Source organism: Heptranchias perlo, chromosome 13 (genome assembly GCF_035084215.1).
Source record: "Heptranchias perlo isolate sHepPer1 chromosome 13, sHepPer1.hap1, whole genome shotgun sequence".
In the NCBI taxonomy this organism is placed as follows: domain Eukaryota; kingdom Metazoa; phylum Chordata; class Chondrichthyes; order Hexanchiformes; family Hexanchidae; genus Heptranchias; species Heptranchias perlo.
Genome location: NC_090337.1, coordinates 16,757,457 through 16,780,780, shown reverse-complemented (window position 1 = coordinate 16,780,780; position 23,324 = coordinate 16,757,457). Strand labels below are relative to the sequence as shown.

The 23,324-nt window shown below is 40.1% G+C and overlaps 1 protein-coding gene across 3 annotated transcripts in view; it reads left to right on the top strand.

Moving 5' to 3' along the window:
• The first annotated feature begins 1,454 nt into the window (after nucleotides 1–1,454).
• u2surp (U2 snRNP-associated SURP domain containing) overlaps nucleotides 1,455–23,324 on the top strand; it is a 59,449-nt gene continuing 37,579 nt past the window's right edge. The window contains exons 1-13 of one of the 3 annotated variants that reach the window (XM_067995039.1): nucleotides 1,455–1,538; nucleotides 3,310–3,379; nucleotides 4,418–4,531; nucleotides 10,006–10,100; nucleotides 11,399–11,513; nucleotides 12,211–12,264; nucleotides 15,291–15,412; nucleotides 16,487–16,554; nucleotides 16,673–16,788; nucleotides 18,601–18,633; nucleotides 18,725–18,807; nucleotides 21,419–21,584; nucleotides 22,960–23,168. In XM_067995039.1, the coding sequence (XP_067851140.1) occupies nucleotides 10,044–10,100; nucleotides 11,399–11,513; nucleotides 12,211–12,264; nucleotides 15,291–15,412; nucleotides 16,487–16,554; nucleotides 16,673–16,788; nucleotides 18,601–18,633; nucleotides 18,725–18,807; nucleotides 21,419–21,584; nucleotides 22,960–23,168 (1,023 nt within the window). In that variant the 5' untranslated portion in view covers nucleotides 1,455–1,538; nucleotides 3,310–3,379; nucleotides 4,418–4,531; nucleotides 10,006–10,043. Of the gene's footprint in view, nucleotides 1,539–3,309; nucleotides 3,380–4,417; nucleotides 4,532–10,005; nucleotides 10,101–11,398; nucleotides 11,514–12,210; nucleotides 12,265–15,290; nucleotides 15,413–16,486; nucleotides 16,555–16,672; nucleotides 16,789–18,600; nucleotides 18,634–18,724; nucleotides 18,808–21,418; nucleotides 21,585–22,959; nucleotides 23,169–23,324 lie in introns of those variants that run through there. The other 2 variants (XM_067995038.1, XM_067995040.1) reach the window with 2 other exon arrangements.

The following is a 23,324-nucleotide window of genomic DNA, read 5'->3' as shown; positions in this document are numbered from 1 at the left end:
TTGCCCCCACCCCCTCTGCTCCCAGCATCACCAACGCATCATGATAATATGCCTGGAGTGACAGAAAAATATTCAAATGAACTGATTTTACATTATCAGGCAAAGCCAGCTCATTCCTGCACAGGTACAGACAACAGTGGTGGGCACCAATAGTGTTGTGCGGGGTCCCATTATTGGCCTCTGTGTGCAGGCAATGTATTTCACTGTAGGGGATATCGTAGCTGAGTGACCTTATCCTCACCTGACATCCACATATCTGATCTTTCCAGCAAGAGTCACCTCCAGTGAGGAGAGGTAATGACTCTGATATATACTTTGACAACTGAGCCATTTCTAAGATATCCCAAAGTTTTTGACTGATCAAGCTGAAAAGTTTGCACTATTTGATTGACGGTTTGGTTCTAAGCATGGATTTAGGCACATTGAACAGACTCACTGAAAAGGAAACCTCAGAATCAGCCCAGGAAACTCATGGAGCTGCTAAAAACCAATCTTGGCTGTCAAATCAAACTCAAATGGCTCCATGGAACTGCACCGAACCAACTTGGATAATCCCAATGAGGTGCTCAGAAATGGAAATAACAGCTCTAAGGAATGGATAAAAAAGGTAGTCAGCATAGGGCGTTCCAACATACATGGACAGCTTGTTGTAGCCACTGTGGTCAAGTTAGGGCAGAATAGTCAATGATCTAAATTGTTGCATGGAGCTAGGCAAACTGTCCTGTATTTCCTTAGTGCAGTTTCGATAGAGTTCTGCAACCCATCCTAGTCCACATTGAGAGGTACTAGTGTCTTCAGTCAATAACCAGCAACTAAAGAGGATATTCTCAACTGGAATGATAGGGCACGGATTGGTCCCTGCGAATTTACACATGGTGAGTTTCTGAGCTATACTATCATACGAAGTCGCTAAAATGAAAGTTCAAAAACTTTTCTGCAGGGTGGGGAGTTGGGGGGGGGGGGTGGTGAGGAAGACAAAATCAGATGGAAAGTTTTCCTGGAATTCTCTCGCACAGCTTTTCAACGGAAGATCATCGACCTGAAACGTCAACTCTGTTTCTTTCTCCACAGATGCTGCCTGACTTGCTGAATATTTCCAGCATTTTCCGCTTCTATTTCAGATTTCCAGCATCCGCAGTATTTTGCTTTTCAACTTGGTTATTGACTAACATTGGCAGAGCTTTCGGAGCATATCACCAACCCATCCTCTTAGTCAGAGAAGTTGACCTCACTTTGCAAAGTGGCATGTTACAATTGGTTTGCAAGGGTATGACTATTTCTCCCTCCCCTGTCAGTGATTAAAGTTACCTGCCCTAGCAACTGAAAACCCTACTGAGATACCTTCAGGCTCACTTTGCCCTACTTTATGCAGTGGTTGGAGCAACGTCACGTGACCAGTATTACACCTTACCCGCGCCCCCCCCTCCCCCCGATCGATGCTTGTCCCAACTCTGTGCTCGATTAACCCGTGAGAGCAGAAAATGGCGGACAAAACAGTGTTGTGCTCGGGGAAACACAGTGTGCGCGGCGGTTTTAAGGTAAGCGATAAGCGGCGCGGCTTGGGGGGGGGAATAAAGCGGGCTCCACCGCAGCCGAGGGTTGTGGAGTTGCGCTTAAATTTTGTTTTAAAAGGTGGGTCGGGGCGAGGCGAGGCGAGGCCTAGGCCCGGGTCCTGGAGCCCGAGTGCTGGTGTTCCACGCGAGGAGGCGCGGGCCTAGGGAGGAGGTGAGGACGGCAGCCTGGGGGTCACCCTTGTGTTCCAGTCACGCAAGGCAGTCCTACCCCCGCCCACTCCCCCACTTCGGCTGCTGGCGAAGCCGTGGCTTTTAAGTCTTGATTTGTCAGTTTTCTTTTTGAGTTTTTAAAAAAAAATACGATGGGGAATTTAGTAAAACGCAATGTCCGAATCCACCTCGCACAGCCCAGGAGGATGCGGCTCGCAGAGCGCAGGCCTACTACAATGCTTTCAGTCACATTTTTGTTTGACTCTTATTATACTTGCTTTTTGGTTAAAGCGCCAAAAGTAATTTAACGAGTTCCTGGAGTGCGTGTTCCACTGCTTCACATTTTTTTCTAAAGCTGAGAATTTTAAAAAAATACTGTACAGTTCTGTTGGATATAACTGGGGGTTGACCCCAGGATATTTTTGTAGCGCGATGGTCTTATGTTAGTGCCCTTTTTCTGATTTAAAAGGGATGGGCAATTTTTTGAAAGAGGGTGGGTGAAATAATCATAGATGCATTCATATTTTAAAGTGCCACAAATGTTTGTTAGTTGTGGAATGTGTCAGTTATGCTTATGCAATTTTAAACTCGTCTCATTAGTGTCACTTTAACTTTTAGTAAGTATGTATTTTGTGGTAATATGAATGCTTTTCCAGAAAACCTATTTTCTTGACCTGTGCATAAGGCTTTAGTGTTCTGTTAGCAGGCTTTATTGAATAAAGTGTTTCAGTTGTAGCAAAATTAACTAACTTGGTAGGAAGACTAAGGAGGCCACATATTGCTTGGAATATAAGAGTCTAAATGGGCTCGAAGAGCAAAGGGATCTCTGGGTACAGATACATAAATCACTAAAAATAGTGATGCAGGTTAATGAGGCCATACAAAAGGATTACTTATCAGGAAAGACTAAGCAGGTGGGGGATCTTTATTCTAGAAATATTCTAGACCTGATAGAGGTCTTTATGATAATGAACGGGTTTGATAGGGTAGATGTAGAGAAAATGTTCCCACTTGTGGGTGAATCCAAAACTAGAGGTCATCAATGTAAGATAGTCACTAATAAATCCAATAGGGAATTCAGAAGAAATCTCTTTACCCAAAGAGTGGTATGAATGTGGAATGCCCTACCACAAGGAGTAGTTGAGGCAAATAGCATAGATGCATTTAAGGGGAAGCTGGATAAGCACATGAAGGAGAAAGGAATAGAAAGGGTATGCTGATAGGGTTAGATGAAGGAGGGAAGAGGCTGGGGGGAGCATAAACACTGGCATAGGCCACTTGGACTGAATAAGTCTACAGCACAGAAACAGGCCAATGTAACTTTTAAAAAAAAAAGTTAACCATAGCTCTTAAATTACTTTTTCCCATTTCTCCAATTTGCCTCCCATGCTCAAGTTTCCAATCAGAGATGTGGCTATGTTTGGGAGCTCAGTAGTTTTGGGAAGAATTTCAGTGGAACATCGCACTATTCCACAATGTCACATGACACACTAGTATATTGCTGTGGATTGAGATTGTTTCATTAGAAATCAGTTTGTATAGGAGTTAGTTATCTTTGTGTAAAATATTTAATTTATCTCCACAGGTGCGAGTGATGCATTGCTGAGTTGTCCAACTCCAAAGTTCTAAGAATAATTTGTATGTTATACAAACAGGCATGTACTATTTTTATCTGATTAGTTTTAAACTTTTTCATGAAAATTGCAATTAATTTTGAATAGATGTGATTCTTGGATATTTGAAAATTTCTTTGAATGGTATAGTAAATTACCATCAAATTTTCTGCTGACGTAACATTCTCGTGTGCTTTTCCATAAGTTTAAAAAAAAATTCTTTTATATATCTTGATCAGAGATGTACTGTGCGGTCCTAGTTGTTATAAATTGGATAGCCAAGTGGTAAAGGATATAATATTAGCGCCAGGTCTTCAGTAGCTTCCAAGCCTTTATTCAGAGATCTCCTTTACACACATACCACACCCTAGATAAGCACTCATATAAAAAGGATACAAGAGAGTCCCCAATTGACACACACCACCTGAATGCAATTAACACTAATTGATATAAATCACATGATACAATTAACACTAGTATTTGCATTGGTTCAATATTTTTAACGTTATATAGATGGATGCATGCATGGAAATAACTTGCAGGGGATATCTTGAATTGAGGAGTTTAGATGATATCATTGTGAAACCTGACCAAGGCTTCAGTAGTTCATAAACGTCTCATTGATAACTGCCTTTAATTCAGATTGTGTCTTGTTTTACATACCATGAAATGTGGTATGTAAGACACACATTTGATAGATTTTGATGACCTGGACCCAAAGTTGGTAAAGGTTGTGGGTGAGATTTTTAAAGTCATGTATATGCCAGTTTTAAAATTTGTTTATATTAAACTTTTATATTACATTGGAAGTCACAACCAGTCTCAAGTTGTAGAATGACAAAAATCCACACTGAGATTCATAAAGGATGGTTCATTACCTCTTCTGGTATTGTGGAAATATTGCCAAAAAGTTAGGAAAGCTGTATGGACAGTACATATTCTGATGGTACAGTGAATGATGGGGAGAGATTTGAGTTGCTAGATCAGTCATTATTATACTTGTTGAAAAGAGTTTGTTCTTAGATTTTTTTTTACAGGATTTTATTCTTGCACTTAATTTTTCTGATTTTGTTTCAATAGAATTTCTAGTTCATTTGAGTGTCAGAATCATACTTTTTAAAAATTCATCCATGGGATGTGGGCATCGCTGGCAGGACAAGCATTTATTACCCATCCCTAATTGCCCTTGTGGAGGTGAGCTTCCACCTTGAACCGCTACAGTTCGTGTAGTGAAGGTTCTCCCACAGTGCTGTTGGGTAGAGAGTTCCAGGATAGAACTCCCAACTTCTAATAATAAAGTGGTAGCAAATGTAGAAAAATTGTGAATTTAGTGTTTAAGATAAGGATCATCATTGTTAAGCAATATAGAGTCAAGATCAATTTACAGTACTGCGGACCTCAAACTCCAAGGGGAACCCATACAGTGTAGATGTGACATTTCTGGTGTTCATACAGCTCATGTTTATAGATTTTTTTTTGTGGGTAAAACCGATCAGTTGCTGAATCAAAAGCAAAATACTGCAGATGCTGGAAATCTGAAATAAATAGAAAATGCTGGAAAAGCTCAGCAAGTGAAGCAGCATCTGTGGAGAAAGAAACAGTTAACGTTTCAGGTCGAAGACCTTTTGTCAGAACTGGCGAAGTCTGAATTCTGATGAAAGGTCTTCGACCTGAAAAGTTAACTCTGGGTGTTAGCATGGTGGATTATTTAAGGACCTGACCAAATAACTTGAGCTACAAATTTAGAGTGCATCGTTGTCATTAGGATTTCAGTAAAGTGCAATGGTGGACAGGTAAAGTTTTATATTTTATGTCCACTTAAACTGTAAAGACACCCTTCAGCAGTTATGTGTGCCATATTACAGAAAGGACATTATGGCACTGGAACAAGTGCAACAAATGGCTACCTGTCTGATACCTAGCATCAGACACCTGAGCTACAAGAAACTACAGAAGCTTAGTTTGTTTACACAAGAGAAGATTGTGATGAGATTTTATTTAGGAAGTCATGATTCTTAAGATCATTGATAAGTTGAGCTATGAGAATCTGATCACTATCACTCTTGAGAACAATATCGAGGGAGCATGGGTTGAAGCTTAGAAGGAGAAGGGTGAATGGATGTAATAGATATAACTCTTTCATCTATGGGGTGGACTGCTTAGGGGGTAATTTTAAGAAGGAGCTAGGCAGGCATTTGATAATTTGAATGGGAGATCTAGGTAGTCAACCTTTTATTCTGTTTTTGAACTCTTTGTGCTGGTCAGATGGGCCAAAATGGTCTTTTCCGATCCTTTTTTTCTACAGAGGCAGAGATTATCCTTCCAAACTTGGGTTGTATTTAGAGAAAGAACATCTTCAGCTGCATAGCACCAGAGTTAAATACTGGTAATTACAGCTGTCATTATTGGTGGTATTAGTGGGAGCAACTTAAGATGAATTCAAGTGTTACAGGAAGTTTATTGACACAGTATTAAAACACATTAGCATGTGATTTATTTTTTCCCTATATAGTATATTAGTACTAGTATATTAAATATGCTGAGTGATGAATGCTGGCGTGTTAATATCAGGCCTGCTTGTAAATATCCTATCAGTTTTCAGTTAGCTGTACTATTGTGTGTGTGTGTGTGTGTTGTATTTAGGGACGTGATTGTGTTATTGAAATATTGTACTTTTTTTTTAACTAGCACGGCCATTCTTTTCTGTGGAGGTGGAATGGTCCCCAACACAGTCCAGTGATGCAGTGTTTTTCTTGACATTGAGATATGTTCTTGCATTGGCCATACTTTTTATTAAGTTTCTACTGTGTCTTGGTGACTTTCCTGATGCAGTCTTCAATCAAGATTTTTTTTTGACTGCAGGCCAGTCAGTATCTTAGACTTTACTTCTCACCTAATTAAGATATAGATAGCATTATGGTCAGGAGTGAAGTGATAAATATCTGATTGTTAATCTGAAGGGATAAATTTGTGGATTGCCCTCACCAGAAACAGCAGTTAACAGTAAAACAAACTTGCTTAGGTAGTGGTAGTTTATAGGTCATTTGAAAAATTAGTGATTATTAAAGGAGAGTGTCACTTGGGGAGGGTTGAATATTTGTATTGAAAATATTCATGCTGCATGGTTTCTTTCTCTTCTCCCTTCATCGAGTAAAAGATAGCTAAATTTGTCTGCTCGAGGGAAAAATATTTGTATTGCTGTGATCTCCTGTTCATAACTATTGCTGAAAACTCAGATTGGCAGCCTTCCCACTTCTAAGTGCTGGTCCTGAAAGGAAAATTGAAGTCTTGATACTGTCTGGGACTCTGTCCTGATTGCAGTGATAGCAGGCAAGTTACAGTGCATGAGGGAGGCTGGGATTGCCCCATCTCCCAGTATCATTTTTTCTTGGATCTCTTTTAAGTGAAAGAAGGGGGTTTGGTGCTATATTATGAATATACTTTCAGGAGAGAGGTGAGAGATCTAAGATGCATTAATACTGAGTTTAGCATCTGTGCAAAGTGACATCGGCACAAAACTTGTGTGGTGTATGTCTGGTGTTTCGGGCTGACCTGAATCTGGAGCAAAGCAGAGTGAAATTCCTTCCTTCAGGGGCTCTGTCTATTTCGCTCTGGTGCCAGGCTGGGCCCTGACTGGATACAGGCTGCTTTTATGCGACTAGCATTGTTACAAAGCAAAAGCCACTACAATTGTGGTGTAAATGTACTCTTAAGGTACTTTGGGTGACCAGAAATATGGTTCTATGGTTAGTGCCTCTAGCACCCCAGATACCTGCCAACACTATCTTGGTGCTCAAGGCTCATGGTTATTCACAAGTCTTGGATCACTTACTTGATGTACAAGGAAGAGGTTTCATGCCATAGTATTGTGATTTAACAATAAAAACTTCACAGAATCTGCCCCATTCAGGCTGGTACCGTGTTTATATTACCTGGCTCAGTGTTGAATTCTTAGTGACAGGAAAGAGTTCTGACCACATATGCTTATATTCATGCTTGGAGCTGTGCTCCTGGCCATTAAATAACACATGGCTTGACCACCTTCTCAAAACATTTAAAACAGCTGTTAAGTTTATGAACTGCCCTGGATATTGAAGAGACCCTCTGAGTGCTTTTTAAGCCCAGTTTGACACCACACTGGAGTTGCACTCCATGTATTGTCTGTCCTAAACAGTGTGACTGTCATCGTCTAACTCTAGATTTATACTGTCATATTTCTGTGAAACAAACACTGCAATGACACACAAGTGGTAGTAAAACTCCATCTTTTGCTAACATGCCTGGAGTGGGTTGTCTGTCTGTTTTCTTGGCCAGTGAACAGTTTGTGACATGGTAACCTAAAATGGAAGGGAGAAGTTTAGTTTTAAAAAATGAATTGTTTTAGTTGATGCATTGTCCCATATTTCTGGTTTGCAAGTAGTCAAATTCTTTGAAAAGTATCTTAACCTGCTGATCTTTGAATATTGGTGTAATCTTATTTTGTATACATCCAAAATTGCAAGGCGTCAGGTTTGAGATGGGGCTATTGATGTTGCAGATTTGTTGCTGTAGGAATAGTCCTTATTGATCTGTCTGTCGCATATCTCTGTCATGCCATGCAGAAATAGATACATTTTTTTAAATTCAAGTTGTGACTGATTGATTGTTTTCTGTTTTTGCTCTTAGTGGCAGCCAGAGCAGGTTTCATACAAAGCCAAGCAATTTAGGAAGTCACGGTCCAATGTGGAAGGTCAGGATTTGGTCCACTTTGCTTCAGAGTCAGTTCAGGCTGTATCACCCAATTTGCACCACGCAAGACTTTAATGTTTTTGCACCATTGTAAGTTGTGTAGGTGTCCCACACTGAGAGGTGGAGTTTGTCAAATCTGTGATGGAAGGGCATAATCTGGTCCATTATGGAGGAGTTGGCCTGGTGTGCTAATGTTCTTATTATGTCAGACTCTAAATCTGATTGAGATGACCGTTCTGGTGTGGTTCTTTTTGTGCTGTGCTGGGGACAGAACCAGCAAAACTGCATCATCTTTAAGGCATGACATCCTTGCCTCCTAGGTTGAGCAGTTAGTGCTATTGTGGGATGTTACTAGGCCTTTTGGCATCTGGAGGCCTGGGAGGTTCGGTGGTGTAGCATTGTGTGGCCTTGGTAGCAATTCTCAACCATGGGTCTTGTTGGTGAGGGGGATGCTGCGGGGGAAGAGAAGACAGTCTCTGAGATAGGATGTTAGCATCTTAGGTTTGAGGTTATCAGCCCCCTTTGTTTGAAAGAGGTGTGGGAGTTGAATGCCATTGCAGGTTATCCCCAGATATCAAAAGGCAGTCCTTGACTTCAGGAGCAATGTATTCGCTGTTTTGGAATAGTTAAATTGTACCCTGGGAATTGGCTGAAATCTGTCTTGGAAGATGCTTGAGAGCGAAGCAGTGGAATGAGTTATCTGCAGCAGTACCTGATTAGCATATAATAATTTTGTACTTTGGATGTCTAGATTGTTCTGATGCACGAAATTAGGGTTTTTACTACCAGTTGATGAAACGTAAAGATTGAGTATATCTAGCTTGTTGAAGATGAAATGGATTTGGGCGAGGGGGGTGGGAAGATGAGGCTCTATATGCATACTGTTAATGTGGGGTGCAAATATTACATTTGAATAAATTGCCTGCAAATATTGCTGAAGACCATTCTATCAAGCATAATGAGGGGTTTTCATGCCAACTTTTGTGTGCAGGGAGTGTATCATGGCAGGTGTGTTTTAGCTCCTGTGTTGATGCACTACAGTTGTATATGTGTCACACGTGTTCACCTTTGCATAGAGTTGATTTACGTCTTGATTTACAAATCTTTAGTGTGAAAGAAATGTTGCAGGGCTCAAAAATTAACACAAGCTTGCAACAATGCCCGTTATATATAGCAGTAGGGCCAGTGATCTTGGTGGTTAACTGACTTAAATATATTTGAATGTGCTAACTTTGCATGTGCACAAGGCAACAAACTATAGAGTTGGCCTGTGCACAATCATAGAGTTTCATGTGCTCCTTGTAAAGAACATCCAATAAATCCTTGTGTATAGGGTGCAGGTGATACTTTGTCAAACATTTTTTTAACAAATTGGTGTTATTAGATAAAAATATTTAGACCATTAACATTTGGCAGCTGTTAATCTTATTGCCTAGTGTTTCTGTAATTTTACTTTTGAACTAAGTTGCTGTAAAAGCTGCTTTCTATATTAAAAACATTTTGGTAGGAGATAAATAGAGAATATGAATGCTGGAAATCTGAAATAAAAACAGAAAATGCTGGAAAAACACAGCAGGTCTGTCAGCATCTGTGAAGAAAAAAGATATGAAAACAGATCAGGTGTAGACCCTTAATCTGAACTGGATTCTGATAACTGGTTTGTGTCCAAAAGTTTGCCTGTCTTATCTTTTTTTCTGATGCCGATGGAGTTCCGGCACTTTCTGTTTTTATATTGGTAGAAGATGAGTTGTATGGAGCCTACAAAGATATGTGATGTTTGCAATTTCTGTGAATAGTGTCCATGTAATCCAGGTGTTTGCAGGTCATTTTAAATGCTAAAATTACTTGTGTGTTTAATCTTCTAGAATGTTCATACTCTAGAGGATATCACTTCTAGTCATCAGTTATGAAGATAATCAACCTTGTTTTCTTTTCTCCAGCATTCTTCTGATCAACTTAAATTTTCAGCACTGGCAAAATGAGTGCTTCAAAGAGGACCCTCAGTAAAAAAGAACAGGAGGAAATTAAAAAGAAGGTATGGAATCTTAAATATAGTATGCATGTATAGGAAAAAAAAAATCAGTGGAGATAAAAAGGAGAAAACTGCAGATCCGAAATATAAATGCTGAAAATACACAGCGGATATGGTAGCATTTGGAAAGAGAAAATATAGAGACAGAGTCCTGCCAAAAGGTCTCTGAACTTTGTCGTCAAATCTTTTTGCTTTTCAGGTGCTCAAAGCCAGTCTATTTTTAGCATTTCCTGCTTGTGTACGGGGTGGGATGGGGGGAGAAGAGATGAAATTGGACTCGCAATATAAAGAATTAAAAAGGTATACCATATTTTACCCACCATGCTTGGAATTAATTTTCATCCTTGCCAGATTTTTAGTGGTATGCATTCATTTAACTACTTTTTATTAAATAAGCAGAATTCCTTCAGTGTTGGTTGTAAAGTTGGCATAATTAAAAATATATAAAGAAAACTTACATTTTTGATTTTTTTTTCACCTAATCTTCTCCTTTCCTCCTAAAGACACTGACTCATTTAAGGTATGGTTCCAAGGATGCCAGTGGTTCCTTTATTCAAATAAACATTCTAATTTTTGCTTTAGACTGTGTGTGTTGGCTGGCTATTCCATCTTTGGAAGGGAAGAGAGGAGGCCATTGCAGCTGAGCCCAATTCTGTCCTGACCCAATGTCTGGGAAAGTATGCATGTTGCAGCAAGAGTTACTGGATAGTGATCAGTGACAGGAACCCCTTCTACTGTCTGAATTAAGCAGTTGGTTACATAGACCTAGTACGTGGTATTGGACTTGGATGGCCAATAACCACGGCAGCCACTTCTCCTTGCTAAAGATGCACACCCACCCCCTCCCTCCCTTAAACAAGGGATGTAGAACCCAACTATGGAGCTAAACTGCCATGAGATCACCTAATTATGCACAGAATAGGAATCAAACCTGGGAGTTTTGATCTGCATGGATCAGATATTGTCATTACCAACTAGCCATTGGGAGCAAGCATACTATTAATAGGAACAATATAATGGATGGCATATGTGCCTTTTCCTTTATGCTATAGGTTTACAAACTTAGATGTTTGAACTCATAGGTCATCAGATTTCTCTGTCCATCAGATTTGTGTGTTATATTATCTTGATGTGTGTATGTATGTAATTTCTACAGTTCATCACCACATGCCAATATTCAAATAAATGGGACAATTGGTGTATGGTTCCTATCGGCTAAATTATCTTAAATGTATTATGAAACCATTTATAGTTACTCTGGGCATGAATGCGAGACACTAATGTTAAACTATTCCTTTCAGGAAGATGAGAAGGCAGCTGCTGAGATATATGAAGAATTTTTGGCCTCCTTTGAGGGAGCTGACTCCAGCAAAGTAAAAGCTTTTGTTAGAGGAGGCATTGTAAATGCAACAAAAGGTGAGCCGTAGAAATATATGCCATGTTTGCACATGATTGTTTTAACCCAGAATGTAGGGGAAATGCCACTTTATTGAAATGGGTCATGACATGAGTCCCTTCACGGTCCAAAATAGAATTTGAGCAAGTTATTTTGCAATGTTGATGTCTAGGCTTGAACTATTTTCCTACGGTAAAATATCACGAATTAACCTATCCTTTCCATGTAGGTAAGGATTTAACCCCAAAAACAAAATGTGGTACGGGCAGTTTTGTTGGGCCAAATGGCCTTTTCGTGTTCCCAGAGATTTTTATGATCTTAACATGTCTGCTTTTCACTCTCTGGCACTTTTAAGTTGAGCCGTGTACTTGCCACATGTTTGAGAATATTTGGGAGCTCTTTATTGTAGGCAGGGGTCTTATAGTCTTTAAAAGGATCTCCATTTATAAGCCACACTTGGATCCATGGCCAAATGGGTTTCAAGGAGAGGGCTGCAGCCTGACCTATCACTGGGCATCCCATAAAGGGAGTTGGCTGCATGTCAGCCATGTCTCCTTGCCAAAGCTGCTCACGAGGGTCTGAATTAAGCAGTTGGTTACAATAGACCTAGTACGTGGTATTCGACTTGGATGTCTAAAACATTAAGGTGGCTGACTATTGCAAGCTGTTCTGTGTAATTCCACTATGCTAAAGGTCGAGTTTTGTGTCTTTTGGCAGAAGAGAAAACTCCTGGGACTTGGATGACAGCTGCTAGAAGGTGTCACCTGGATGGTAGGTTGAGAACATGCCCTCGTATATTGGGTTTGATCGTGACCATAAGTGGATTGCAGAGAGGCAAGCGGCTGTTTCTGAAGCTTTGCATTTGAAAATCTTGGAACCAAATTGGGGTGTGTCCATGATCTAGTCAGGAGGATGGTGGCATCCTGTCAAAGAGCCCAAAAGGTCAAGTTTACCTTGGCAGCACTCGCAGTGCTGTAGTGGCTGTTTGTTTTTTTTTCGAAAGTTTTCTCCTGGACAGTTGTTGGAACTCCCCCTTGAATGCAGAAATTGAAATAATTAACCATCAAGTGGCTGCCCAAGGATTGTTGGAGGATACCTTTGACCATGAGAAGGCTCTGGTCTTTACCCTTTAGGCACATGTGCCTTCTTTGCTATCAGCAACTGGTTAGATTAATCTTAAGATATCTTTGGCTGGATCTTGTTGCACAAACGAATGTACAAAAAAGTTGCTTCTAAAGAACACATTTTCTCATTCTTTCCCACCTGCACCCCGAACCAGCTAGTTCTAGTTTAAAATCAGTTTAGAATTTAACTGATCCTGCAACATTCAAACTTGCTACAGCTCTAATTTAGGGTTAAAACAAATTCTTTATATCTGCACCTGGATTAAAGTATTTTTTTGAAGTACTAAATGTTGCTAACATCTAGTTACATGGTTAACCCTTAAATTGCTAGCAATTCTAGGAAATTCTGTGCTCCATGATCTTGTGTAGAGGCATTACAACACAGAAACAGGCATTTCAGCCCAACCAGTCCATGTCCAATCTAATCGTGAATGTTGACATAATTACTGCCTCAACCACTAACCCTTGAAGTGAATTCCACAGCTTCACAACTCTGACCTCCATTCTCTTGCATTTAATCTTGTGGTTAGCTACTTTCAGAAATGCCACTCATAGTTGTTGGTCTGATCATATAGGTAATCTGAGAATTGCCTAGGGGAGAAATACCTGTTTTGAAATATTTCTGCTATTCCACTTGGAGAACGTGGTTGATCCATGTCTGAGCTGAACATGTTGGAGGTGCAATAGGGAGGAATGTACCTATGCCTGTTCAACAGGGTGTTTAAAAGATGACCTGTAAATGGATTTATAGGAAATTTTCAATTGACTTTTCTCATAGACAGTGATTGGGATAGAAATTTAGGGAGGTACCAGCCATCGTAAGAATAGACCAAAACATTATTTCTTAATATTTTGGTATCACAACTAAATTACCTATTTGTCTGATTCCTCCAACAATTCTGAACAACACCAGGTGCATGGGTTGTTAATTTAAGTTTGGAATTACTGTAGCCTCTTCAGGAACTGTGTGGGCAGTTGGATGAGATGCTGTAGCCAGATGATGTGCAACTTGCATCACTAAACCATTAAATTCTGATAGAAAATTCCATAGCTGGATGAAGGAACCAAAATAACTTTCATAAGAACTTAAAAAAATAGGAGCAGGAGTAGGCCATACGGCCCCTTCAACCTACTCCACTATTCGATAAGATCATGGCTGATCTTCGACCTCAACTCCACTTTCCCACCCGATCCCCATATCCCTTGATTCCCTACAGAGTCCAAAAATCTATCTATCTCAACCTTGAATATACTCATCAACTAAGCATCCACAGTCCTTTGGGGTAGAGAAGTCCAAAGATTCACAACCCTCTGAGTGAAGAAATTTCTCCTCATCTCAGTCCTAAATGGCCGACCCCTTATCCCAAGACTATGCCTGCTAATTCTAAACTCTCTAACCAGGGGAAACAGCCTCTCAGCATCTACCTTGTCAAGCCCTCTCAAAATCTTCTATGTTTCAATGAGATCACCTCTCATTATTCTAAACTCCAGAGTATAGGCCTATTCTACTCAATCTTTCCTCTTAGGTTAACCCTCTCATCCCAGGAATGAATCTAGTGAACCTTGGTTGCACTGCCTCTAAGGCAAGTACATCCTTCCTTAAGTAAGGGGACCAAAACTGTGCACAGTACTGCAAGTGTTGTCTCACCAAAGCTCTCTACAATTGTAGCAAGACTTCCTTACTCTTGTACTCCAATCCCTTTGCAATAAAGGCCAACATATAATTTGCCTTCCTAATTGCTTACTGTGTCTGCATGTTAACTTTGTGTTTCATGGACAAGGATACCCAAATCCCTCTGAACACCAACCTTTAATAGTTTCTCACCCTTGTTTTTCTATTCTTCCTACCAAAGTGAATAACCTCCCATCTATCACCTTGCCCACTCACTTAACCTGTCTATATCCCATTGCAGGTTCTTTGTGTCCTCCTCACAGCTTACTTTCCCACGTAGCTTTGTATTGTCAGCAAATTTGGATGCATTACACTCGGTCCCTTCATCTATGTCATTAATAAAGATTGTAAATAGCTGAGGCCCCAGCACTGATCGGTGCGGCACCCCACTAGTAACAGCCTACTCTCTGTTTTCTGTCTGTTAACCAATCCTCAATCCATGTTAATATATTATCCCCAACCCCATGAGCCCTTATCTGTGGATCAACCTTTTATGTGGCACCTTATCAAATGCCTTTTGAAAATCCAAATATACTACATCCACTGTTTCCCTTTATCTACCCTGCTAGTTACATCCTCAAAAAGCTGTAATAGATTTGTCAAACACTATTTCCCTTTCATAAAACCATGTTGACTCTGCCTGATCATATTATGATTTTCTAAGTGCCCTATTACTATGTCCTTAATAATTGGATTCTAGCATTTTCCCGATGACCGATGTCAGGCAAACTGGCCTGTAGTTCCCGGTTTTCTCTCTCTCTCCTTCCTTGAATAGCGGTGTTACATTTGCTACCTTCCAATCCATTTCCCCACCCCGCTCCAGAACGGCTTATGACCTGTAATGCAGCTCTTTATTGAGACTGGTCTGATTGTAAACTCTCATCAGCATGAATTAGTTGCAGGTGCACCCAGTGCCATAGTTGGAACCCAGAAATTGCATTGTTGTGTTTGTGAAAATATAGAATTTATTTAATAGCATAAATCTTTATTTTGCACATTAGACGAGCGATTGGAGGAACATAAAGGAAAATTGTACAAGCCTTCTACGCGGGTTCCAGAGATAAAGAGCTTACTGCCAGAGAAATCGTCGCCACCGGCTTTCACATCAGACCCCAAGAAGCCAGTAAGTGTCTCATTTTGATTACTGTATAATGCATGAGCCTCAATGAGCTATCTTTTTCTTAATTTGCAGACTACAAGAAGTCAAATGCACTGGAACTTCATACAACCCCAGATAGATCTGTATAGATGAAGGAGACACTAAATAATGTGAACAGCGACAGCACATGAGTTCTATCATGCAGTGGTAATTTATAGACATGTGCCTGCAGTTTCCAGTCCGCCATTCTGCAGCTGGCAAGTGCTGAGCAGGTGCATCTTTACACGGAGGGTGGAAAAATCAGACAAATTGGTGAATTTGGTCTGCTGCCACACACTTTCTCACTATCTCCTATAGGATACCATTGGATGACTGAAAGTACATCTTTAGCCTGTTCACTCCGTTGGGCAATGTGTGGAGTTGAGATTTTATTTTTTGTCTAGAAAGTTAAACCAAAATGCACTTCGTGCCCCATTTGGATCTGTGAATTTATCCAGTGAGTCAGTACCTCTTGGTTAATGTGTGAAAATCATCTAGAGTATTGATCCCCACTGGAAATGCATGAGTGGATGTTAGACGAAGACAGTCTAACTTTGGCTACAGACAATTATTTATAAGTTAGGTGTTAAACTGGATCAGTTTGTAGCATTCTGGCTTTGAAGTCACAGGTAGTGGGTTCAAACCCCACTCCAGTACTTGAGTGTGCAAGCTAGCCTGAAACCTCAGTGCAGTACTACGTTGTTGCAGGTGTTGTCTTTTGAATGAGGAGTGGATGTAAAAGATCCTTTTCACAATTTGAAGAGGAGCATGGACTTCTCCCAGTTTGTAGCTAGCATTGGTTCTTCAACCCATACTGCCGAGAATAGATGAACTGGCCTATCCTCACTTGCTATTTGTGAGATCTTGCTGTAGGCAAATTAGCTGCCTTGTTTGCCTACATAATAGTAACTACACTTCAAGTCATTGGAAGTGGACCACTTTATTTTTGTATTTTTGATCTTGAAAGCATGTGCTGTTTTAGTAGTTTTGACTACTTACACAACTTGAATATCTCAATGCACTTGGATTTTTTCAATTCTTTTAAAATTCTTTTTTTAGCCCCTAAAAAAGGGCGAAAAGGAGAAGAAAAAGAGCAATTTGGAACTATTCAAAGAGGAATTAAAACAGTAAGTAAACCTTTGTCAACCTTTTTAAAAGGTATGTTTTGACTAAAATTTAACTGTTACTTATCAAGTATATTAACATCATTTGCGGATTGTAAAATGGGTTTGGTACGGATTTCAGAATTCAAGAAGAACGTGATGAACGGCAGAAAACAAAAGGGGGTAAGGATACTCCTTTCAGGCCTAGTCGATTTGAGCCTCTGCCATCAGAAGATTCTCCACAAAATCGTCGCTCTTGTGAGTACAATCTTTTTGTTGTACCAGAACTGTAATCCAGTCCCATATGATTTGTTTATAACAAGGGTTGGTTATATTTTGGGTGTGAAAACTAGGTATGTAAATTTTTTTTAATAAGTGTAAAGTGTACAGGGTTCCTTGTCAGTGGTCACCAGATCAAAGCGATTTGTTGATATCTCTTTCAAAATTAGTTTGCCACGTAGCTTTTGAGCTAAAGTTATAATTGTCGTTTCCCCTTCCAAGTAATCGTTTCAATTTGAAAGTAGGTTTCTTTGGAAACATCCAGGTGAATGTTCTTAAAACGCAAGATTTCATCTCAATGACCCAAAACAACCAGATTTTAACCAGAGTTTACAGTTTTCATTTATTGGACATGGGGTTGTATCCAAAATTTGATTTAATTTTACAAATGGCAGTTATGTATATGTGCAGGAAACCAAAAAAATCATGTGCAGAATCAAAATGGTATTATTTGTGTGACAAAATGTGATACATTCTGGAAAATTGTACATGCTTGTTTTTAGCAGTTAAATGTCAGTCTGTTGCTAAATTTAAGTTGCTAATTGGAATACTTAGTTACTTCTAATCAGTTTGCAAGGCAAAAGCTTTTTGGAAGTGTTTGTTTGAGATGTTTTCTCCTTTCAGTTCTCCTTAAAGCATATGCTATTCTCAAATGTTAAACACAGGTATGTTTTGGGCACTTGGGATGACATCCTGAAAACAGACACTAGGAGGTGTATGAGAGCAGCCTGAAGTTAGTTTTTGCTCCTAATGAGCAGCTCCGCCTTGTGGCCCAGTGTTTGAGAACTTGAGACTCCGTCCATTTTCATGACTTTTAACCTCTGTTATGAGCACAGTCTTCCCTATTGGGATTCTGGCTGAGGGGTTAGGTAACGAGCCTCCGATGCCCATCATGCAGTTATTCGTATCTAAATATCCCATCTTGTTTCTAATTGGAATTTTAATTTTAAATATACTAGAAATCATTAGCTACTGTGGAGGAAGGGAGAACCTGAAAAGCAGATGTAGTCCTAAGTAATATCTGAAACGACAACTACTCCTTCCCTCCCCTTCTCAAAATCCACCAACATATAGTTTTGGATTATTTCCTGTTTATCTTCCCTTCCCCATCAAACAGTCTGGCACATTCTCTTAATGGGGAATTTTAGAAATAGAAAAGACCACTGGACACACAGCCTTTTTGGCCCCTTTTTCATACAACCACCTACCTGTGTTCTCAACAAACCCCTCAAATGGAAAAAAAAAATTACTCTCTCTCCCTTTTTCTCTCCTTCCTGCTTTTTCTTTCTCTCTCTCTCTCTCTCTCTCTCTCTCTCTCTTTCTCCCCCCTCCCCCTCGCTTGCGCTCTCGCTCGTGAATCAGATTATCTCCTGAACCAGTTTACACTGTCCATTCAGTGGCCTTCACTTGTAACTTGTTCAATATTACCCTTTTTGAGTTCTGCCTAACTTCCTGGTTTTTTTTAACTTTGTGTACATAAGATCAGTGCTACAAATGTCAGTTATCTAATAAATTTGTCTGTGGACTGACTTTGTGTGGTGGGAACAAGAAAAACTAACAGATTTTATCCACTGAGTGGCATTGGGTCCATGGGAGTGCAAAGGAAGTGGTTTGGTCTGTTAGAATTCTGTGCTTGGATCTGATTTCACATTTACAGTTGACAACACCAAATGATCTTTGCAAATGCTGTGGTCATTTCTACTGCTGGATTGTGGTCACGGTACATTTCTACCTTAAGTCTGATCAACATTTGAAAGCACAACACGTTGAAAATATTATGTCTCTTTTCAGCGGAATCTTCGAGGAGAAACAGACAAACAAATGGTAATTATTGCTGCTTCGTATTTTGGGAATGTTAAACATTTTCACTTGTATAATTTTGAAAGTTTTGCTGAGAACCTTTTTTGTCTTTTAGCACTTGAGGAATTTACCCCAGGTTCACATGATGCAGGCGATCCAACTACTACTAATTTATATATCGGTAACATTAATCCGAAGGTAAAGATGTTTTTTTAAACTTTAAGTGGCCAAAACACAGCAGTTATCATCCTATAAACACACATTCAGTGTTTAAATGGGAATTCTAAATTCATTGAGCCAGAATTTGCTATAGCATGGTATCTAATAGGGTCTGCTGTTGTTTAGACTTGCCCCTTCAGCGCTCAGCAACTTTGTGGGCAAATTTTTTTGAAAGTGTGAGCTGATGGTGCAGCAACAGAAACAAGGCAACTGAGACCTGAGTGAACAGGGCAACCAATGGGGTATCTCCTTAACCAGTGAGATTTAAGGTTTGGGAAATAAACAGTGGAAGGACTGACAAGGAGGGTAAATTAAAGGGGGTGAATTCAGTGTCAAATCAGGTATAGAAAGGGAAAGAGAATGGATTGAGAGAAGGGGAAAAAAAGATGGAAAGGAAAAGTAAGAAGAAAAAAATTTAAATTTAAAATTTGGCGTTTTTAAAATCGCCACAAAAAATTCAAAACCTGAAGGAATGTGACACCACACTTGTAATTGTTCATTTTTGGTGCCAGAGAGGTTCACTGACAGTAATTAACACTTATCACGTTGTTAAAAGGGTACTTGTACTATTAGTTACTAGCCCTAAAATTCCGCGGCATGTTTAGTTTGTATTTACCGTGCAAATACACAACTTCATGACATTCAATGCATGGCAGTAGTGAGGCAGACAGCGAAATGCCCATTTCACTAGCTAACAGCGGAGCGGCGCAACTCGGACAGTAACTTTTGGATATTTGCATTTAACGACGCATCTGCTTCTCGCCTGAAGTTGCTGTACTATTTTGTATAAATAACAGTGAGCGCCAATAGCCTCGCCGTTGTTTTGATGAAAAATTCTGGCCCATTATATTTGTGTGGACAAGGGAAAATGTATGTAGTCTTGTCAAATCTATATTGACAGAATCTGTCCATTGGAGAAGTCTGGCTATCTGGGATTTGAGTGGTCTGTGGTAAACATATGTCTTGGGCCAATCGGGTGCAGTTGGCTTGCCGGTTCATATTGGTGGTGTTTACCAATTCAGTCTCTTCCCATTCCTCCTACATGCCCATCCACCTCCTCTTGCACCTGTTTTGAGCTCCACTGATTTTTTTCTTTTTTGAGCCACTTTTTTCATTTTGAGTCCTGTACAAAGGTTTGTTGACAATACTTTTTTACTTTGCCATGAATTCAAAGAGGCACCTTAAAAAGTCAGCAGAGGTCATAGGAGTGGGTGACAGAAGTGAAAGATGGAAGAGCCAGGAGAGAGTTTCTCAGAATTCTGAGGTTGGGAAAGGGAGAAAAGGGAAGAGCACCAAAAAAAATGCAGAAAGAAAAGCAGGCATGAAGTGAATATGAAATACAAAAGCTGACAGGGAGGATCAGCAGAGCAAAGGTTAATGCAGATGGAAGTGACTTGGAGAAGGAGGAAAAGAAAACTGAAAGAGTCTTCAGAATAGAAGTAAAAGAAAGGAAAGCAGTTTTTGGGAGGAGGAGGAAGAGGGGGGGTCATTCTGATCATTAGTACAGGATAGGGCGTGACTGCTAACAAGCAGCCGCATGTACAATTTGAGTGTTAGATATGATGGAGAAACTTCTGCAGTGGGAATGGGACCATGGTGATTCCACCCCTACAGGAATAGTGTAAGGAATCTTACAACACCAGGTTATAGTCCAACAAATTTATTTTAAAATCCCAAGCTTTCACCTGATGAAGGGGATAATCTCCGAAAGCTTGTGATTTTAAAATAAATTTGTTGGACTATAACCTGGTGTTGTAAGATTCCTTACATTTGTCCACCCCAGTCCATCACCGGCATCTCCACATTACAGGAATAGTGGCAGCTTGAGGTGGGGCCCTGGTCCAGAGTGTCATTGCTAACGCTGGCGTCTTCATTGGTGTTGGGTGTGGAGCGAAGTGTCCCAAGACGATACATCCAGTCATGGTCCAACGTCCCAACCAATATTAAACAGCTAAGTGAGATGGTAGTGCTCAGCAGTCTGACCAGGGGTCATGAGAAACTGGGGATGCTTTGGCCCTGAGTACTTAAAGCCTTTTTTTATCCATGAACATTGCTGTGAGACATTATAATATTTTTTATAGCTTTCCTACAAGCCAAGTACCACTGTCACACTTGGTGATTGTCACTTTTTTTTGTTACTTTGTTTTAAGACAACTAAACTCTCATGCCTCCAGTTTTAAAAAAAATTGTCCTTCTCTCTTCTGTGTTTCCCCAAGCCACACACCATTCTCTGTCATGAGGTAGGGAGGGCAGAAGCTCCAGACCTTGATGCTGGTGCCCTGCAGTCAGCTATTCAAGGGTACCTTTCTTCAATATTCCATTGTTTTCTGTAAGGAAATGCCTAGCCTCTGCTGAATGTTACTCTAGGAACACAGTTGCCCTGGTAGAATAATCCTGTATTTGAAGCCTCTTGATAAAGTCTGGTACATCAATTGTATTCTCACAGAACATGAATTTTTTTGAAATTACTGTTGAACGATTTATACTAGTGACAATTTAAAGCTTTTATTTTGCTGCTTTGTAGCAAATTATTTGATCTAATCACCTAAATTTAGTTGGCTTACACTAAATGTTTCATTCTGATGTACAGATGAATGAAGAAATGCTGTGTCAGGAGTTTGGTCGCTTTGGCCCCTTGGCTAGTGTTAAGATTATGTGGCCCAGAACAGAAGAAGAAAGAGCCAGAGAAAGAAATTGTGGATTTGTGGCTTACATGAACAGGCGAGATGCTGAAAGAGCTTTGAAAAATCTAAATGGTGAGAATTCAAAAGTGAACTTACTGTTATGTCAAGGCAAAATATCATTATTTTTGAAAATATGAAGTTTTTTGTATGCTTATCAAGGTGAAGTGATGGGAAATGGTTAATTTCATCCGACACCTATGATCTTCACTAATGGGGTGGATTTGTATGTATATGTGCATGTGTCCCGCTCTCTCCTCTCTTGGTATAACCTTGTCCTCATCCTCTCTTGCTATGATGTCTTTGTCTGCTCCTCTTTGCACTTTCTCCTGCTGTGTGTTTCATGCTCATTCTGACACATGCTCCGTGTACCGGGATGGATTTACTGGGATTATGATCTGATATGTAGCTGATATATTTCAAGACACAGGTAATCCTATTGTCTGGAAGATGATCAGCTGTTTCTGCCAGCAGGTTGTTCTGGAGTTGGCAGCTTTCATTAATAGAGCTCTCCTCACTCAGTGTGTTCTGTATTGGAAGCAGGAGAGATGTTTCTGTTGGGGCTTCTCCAGCCTATCTTGGAGCAGTCCAACACAGCCATTAAAAAAGTTCTCACAGGTGTGCTAAGGTCATGTGCCAGCAACCCTGCATCCCAATGGAGCTTGGAAAGCTAGAAATCTAAAGCCTCCAGATCACCCACAGCAATGCACAGATTCATTTCCCATCGAGTTCCAGATGTAGAGGCCACTGATGCTTTAGCGCGCCTGCCTGAGTCCTCATCTGAGGTTGCAGAGACAAACGAGATAGAGGTTAAAAACTGAAGTGGAAGAGAAAAGATATATTACAGAAAAGTAATGGAGTTTGTTGAGAGGTACAGGAATGGAGAAGAGACAGAAGTGAAAAAGGAAGGAGAGAGACAGACCGAGGCGGAAATGGCAGTTCCAAAAAACGCAAAATAGATTGGAACATGGGCATGGGGTTTAATCAGGATCCTGACTTAGTCTAACAATTTAATCGGACTCACTAGTTGTGACTCATGGATGCACCCACTGCTCCAAAAGGCTGGACAACCCTGCTGTAACCCATAATGCTGGAATGGTTCCAGGTGCCAGAGGATACCTAAAATGGGGTAGAACTTTTAGTGTAAAGTACAAATGGTTCCAAAACATGTGATTGGAGGCTGGCTGCTGAACCAGTTATCAAAGGGAGCAAGTGAAAGTACCTCTGACATTCTTACTTCCTAAGAACTGGTTTTGAAGTATTGGTAGAATTACAAAAATTATTTGCCCTCATTATTTCTCAACTGCAGATGCAGGGAGACGATTCAAGGGTAGGGAAGGAACATATCTTTTAAAAAGAGGATAGACACACTTTCAAAGCAAAACAAAAAAAATGCCATTCATCCAGTTTTAAGTAGGAAAGAGCAATACACAATTTTGATTTCTTTCAGGGAAGATAATTATGGAATTTGAAATGAAGCTGGGCTGGGGTAAGGCCGTGCCCATTCCACCTCACCCAATTTATATTCCGCCTGCTATGATGGAGTTGACTCTACCACCACCCCCATCTGGGTTACCTTTCAACGCCCAACCACGGGAGAGGCTAAAGAACCCCACAACTCCAGTGATGCCGCCGAAAAATCAAGACGACTTTGAAAAGGTAATTTAAAAAGTCTAGGTGAGGAAACTGTTGGAATAGAAGTCACTGCAGTTGAACTGTGCATTTGTGTATTGTGGTTTGATTGTAGAATTTTTAATCAATGTTAAATTTAATCAAAGCTCTTGATTGAACTGTGCGATGTGATAGGATTTTGTT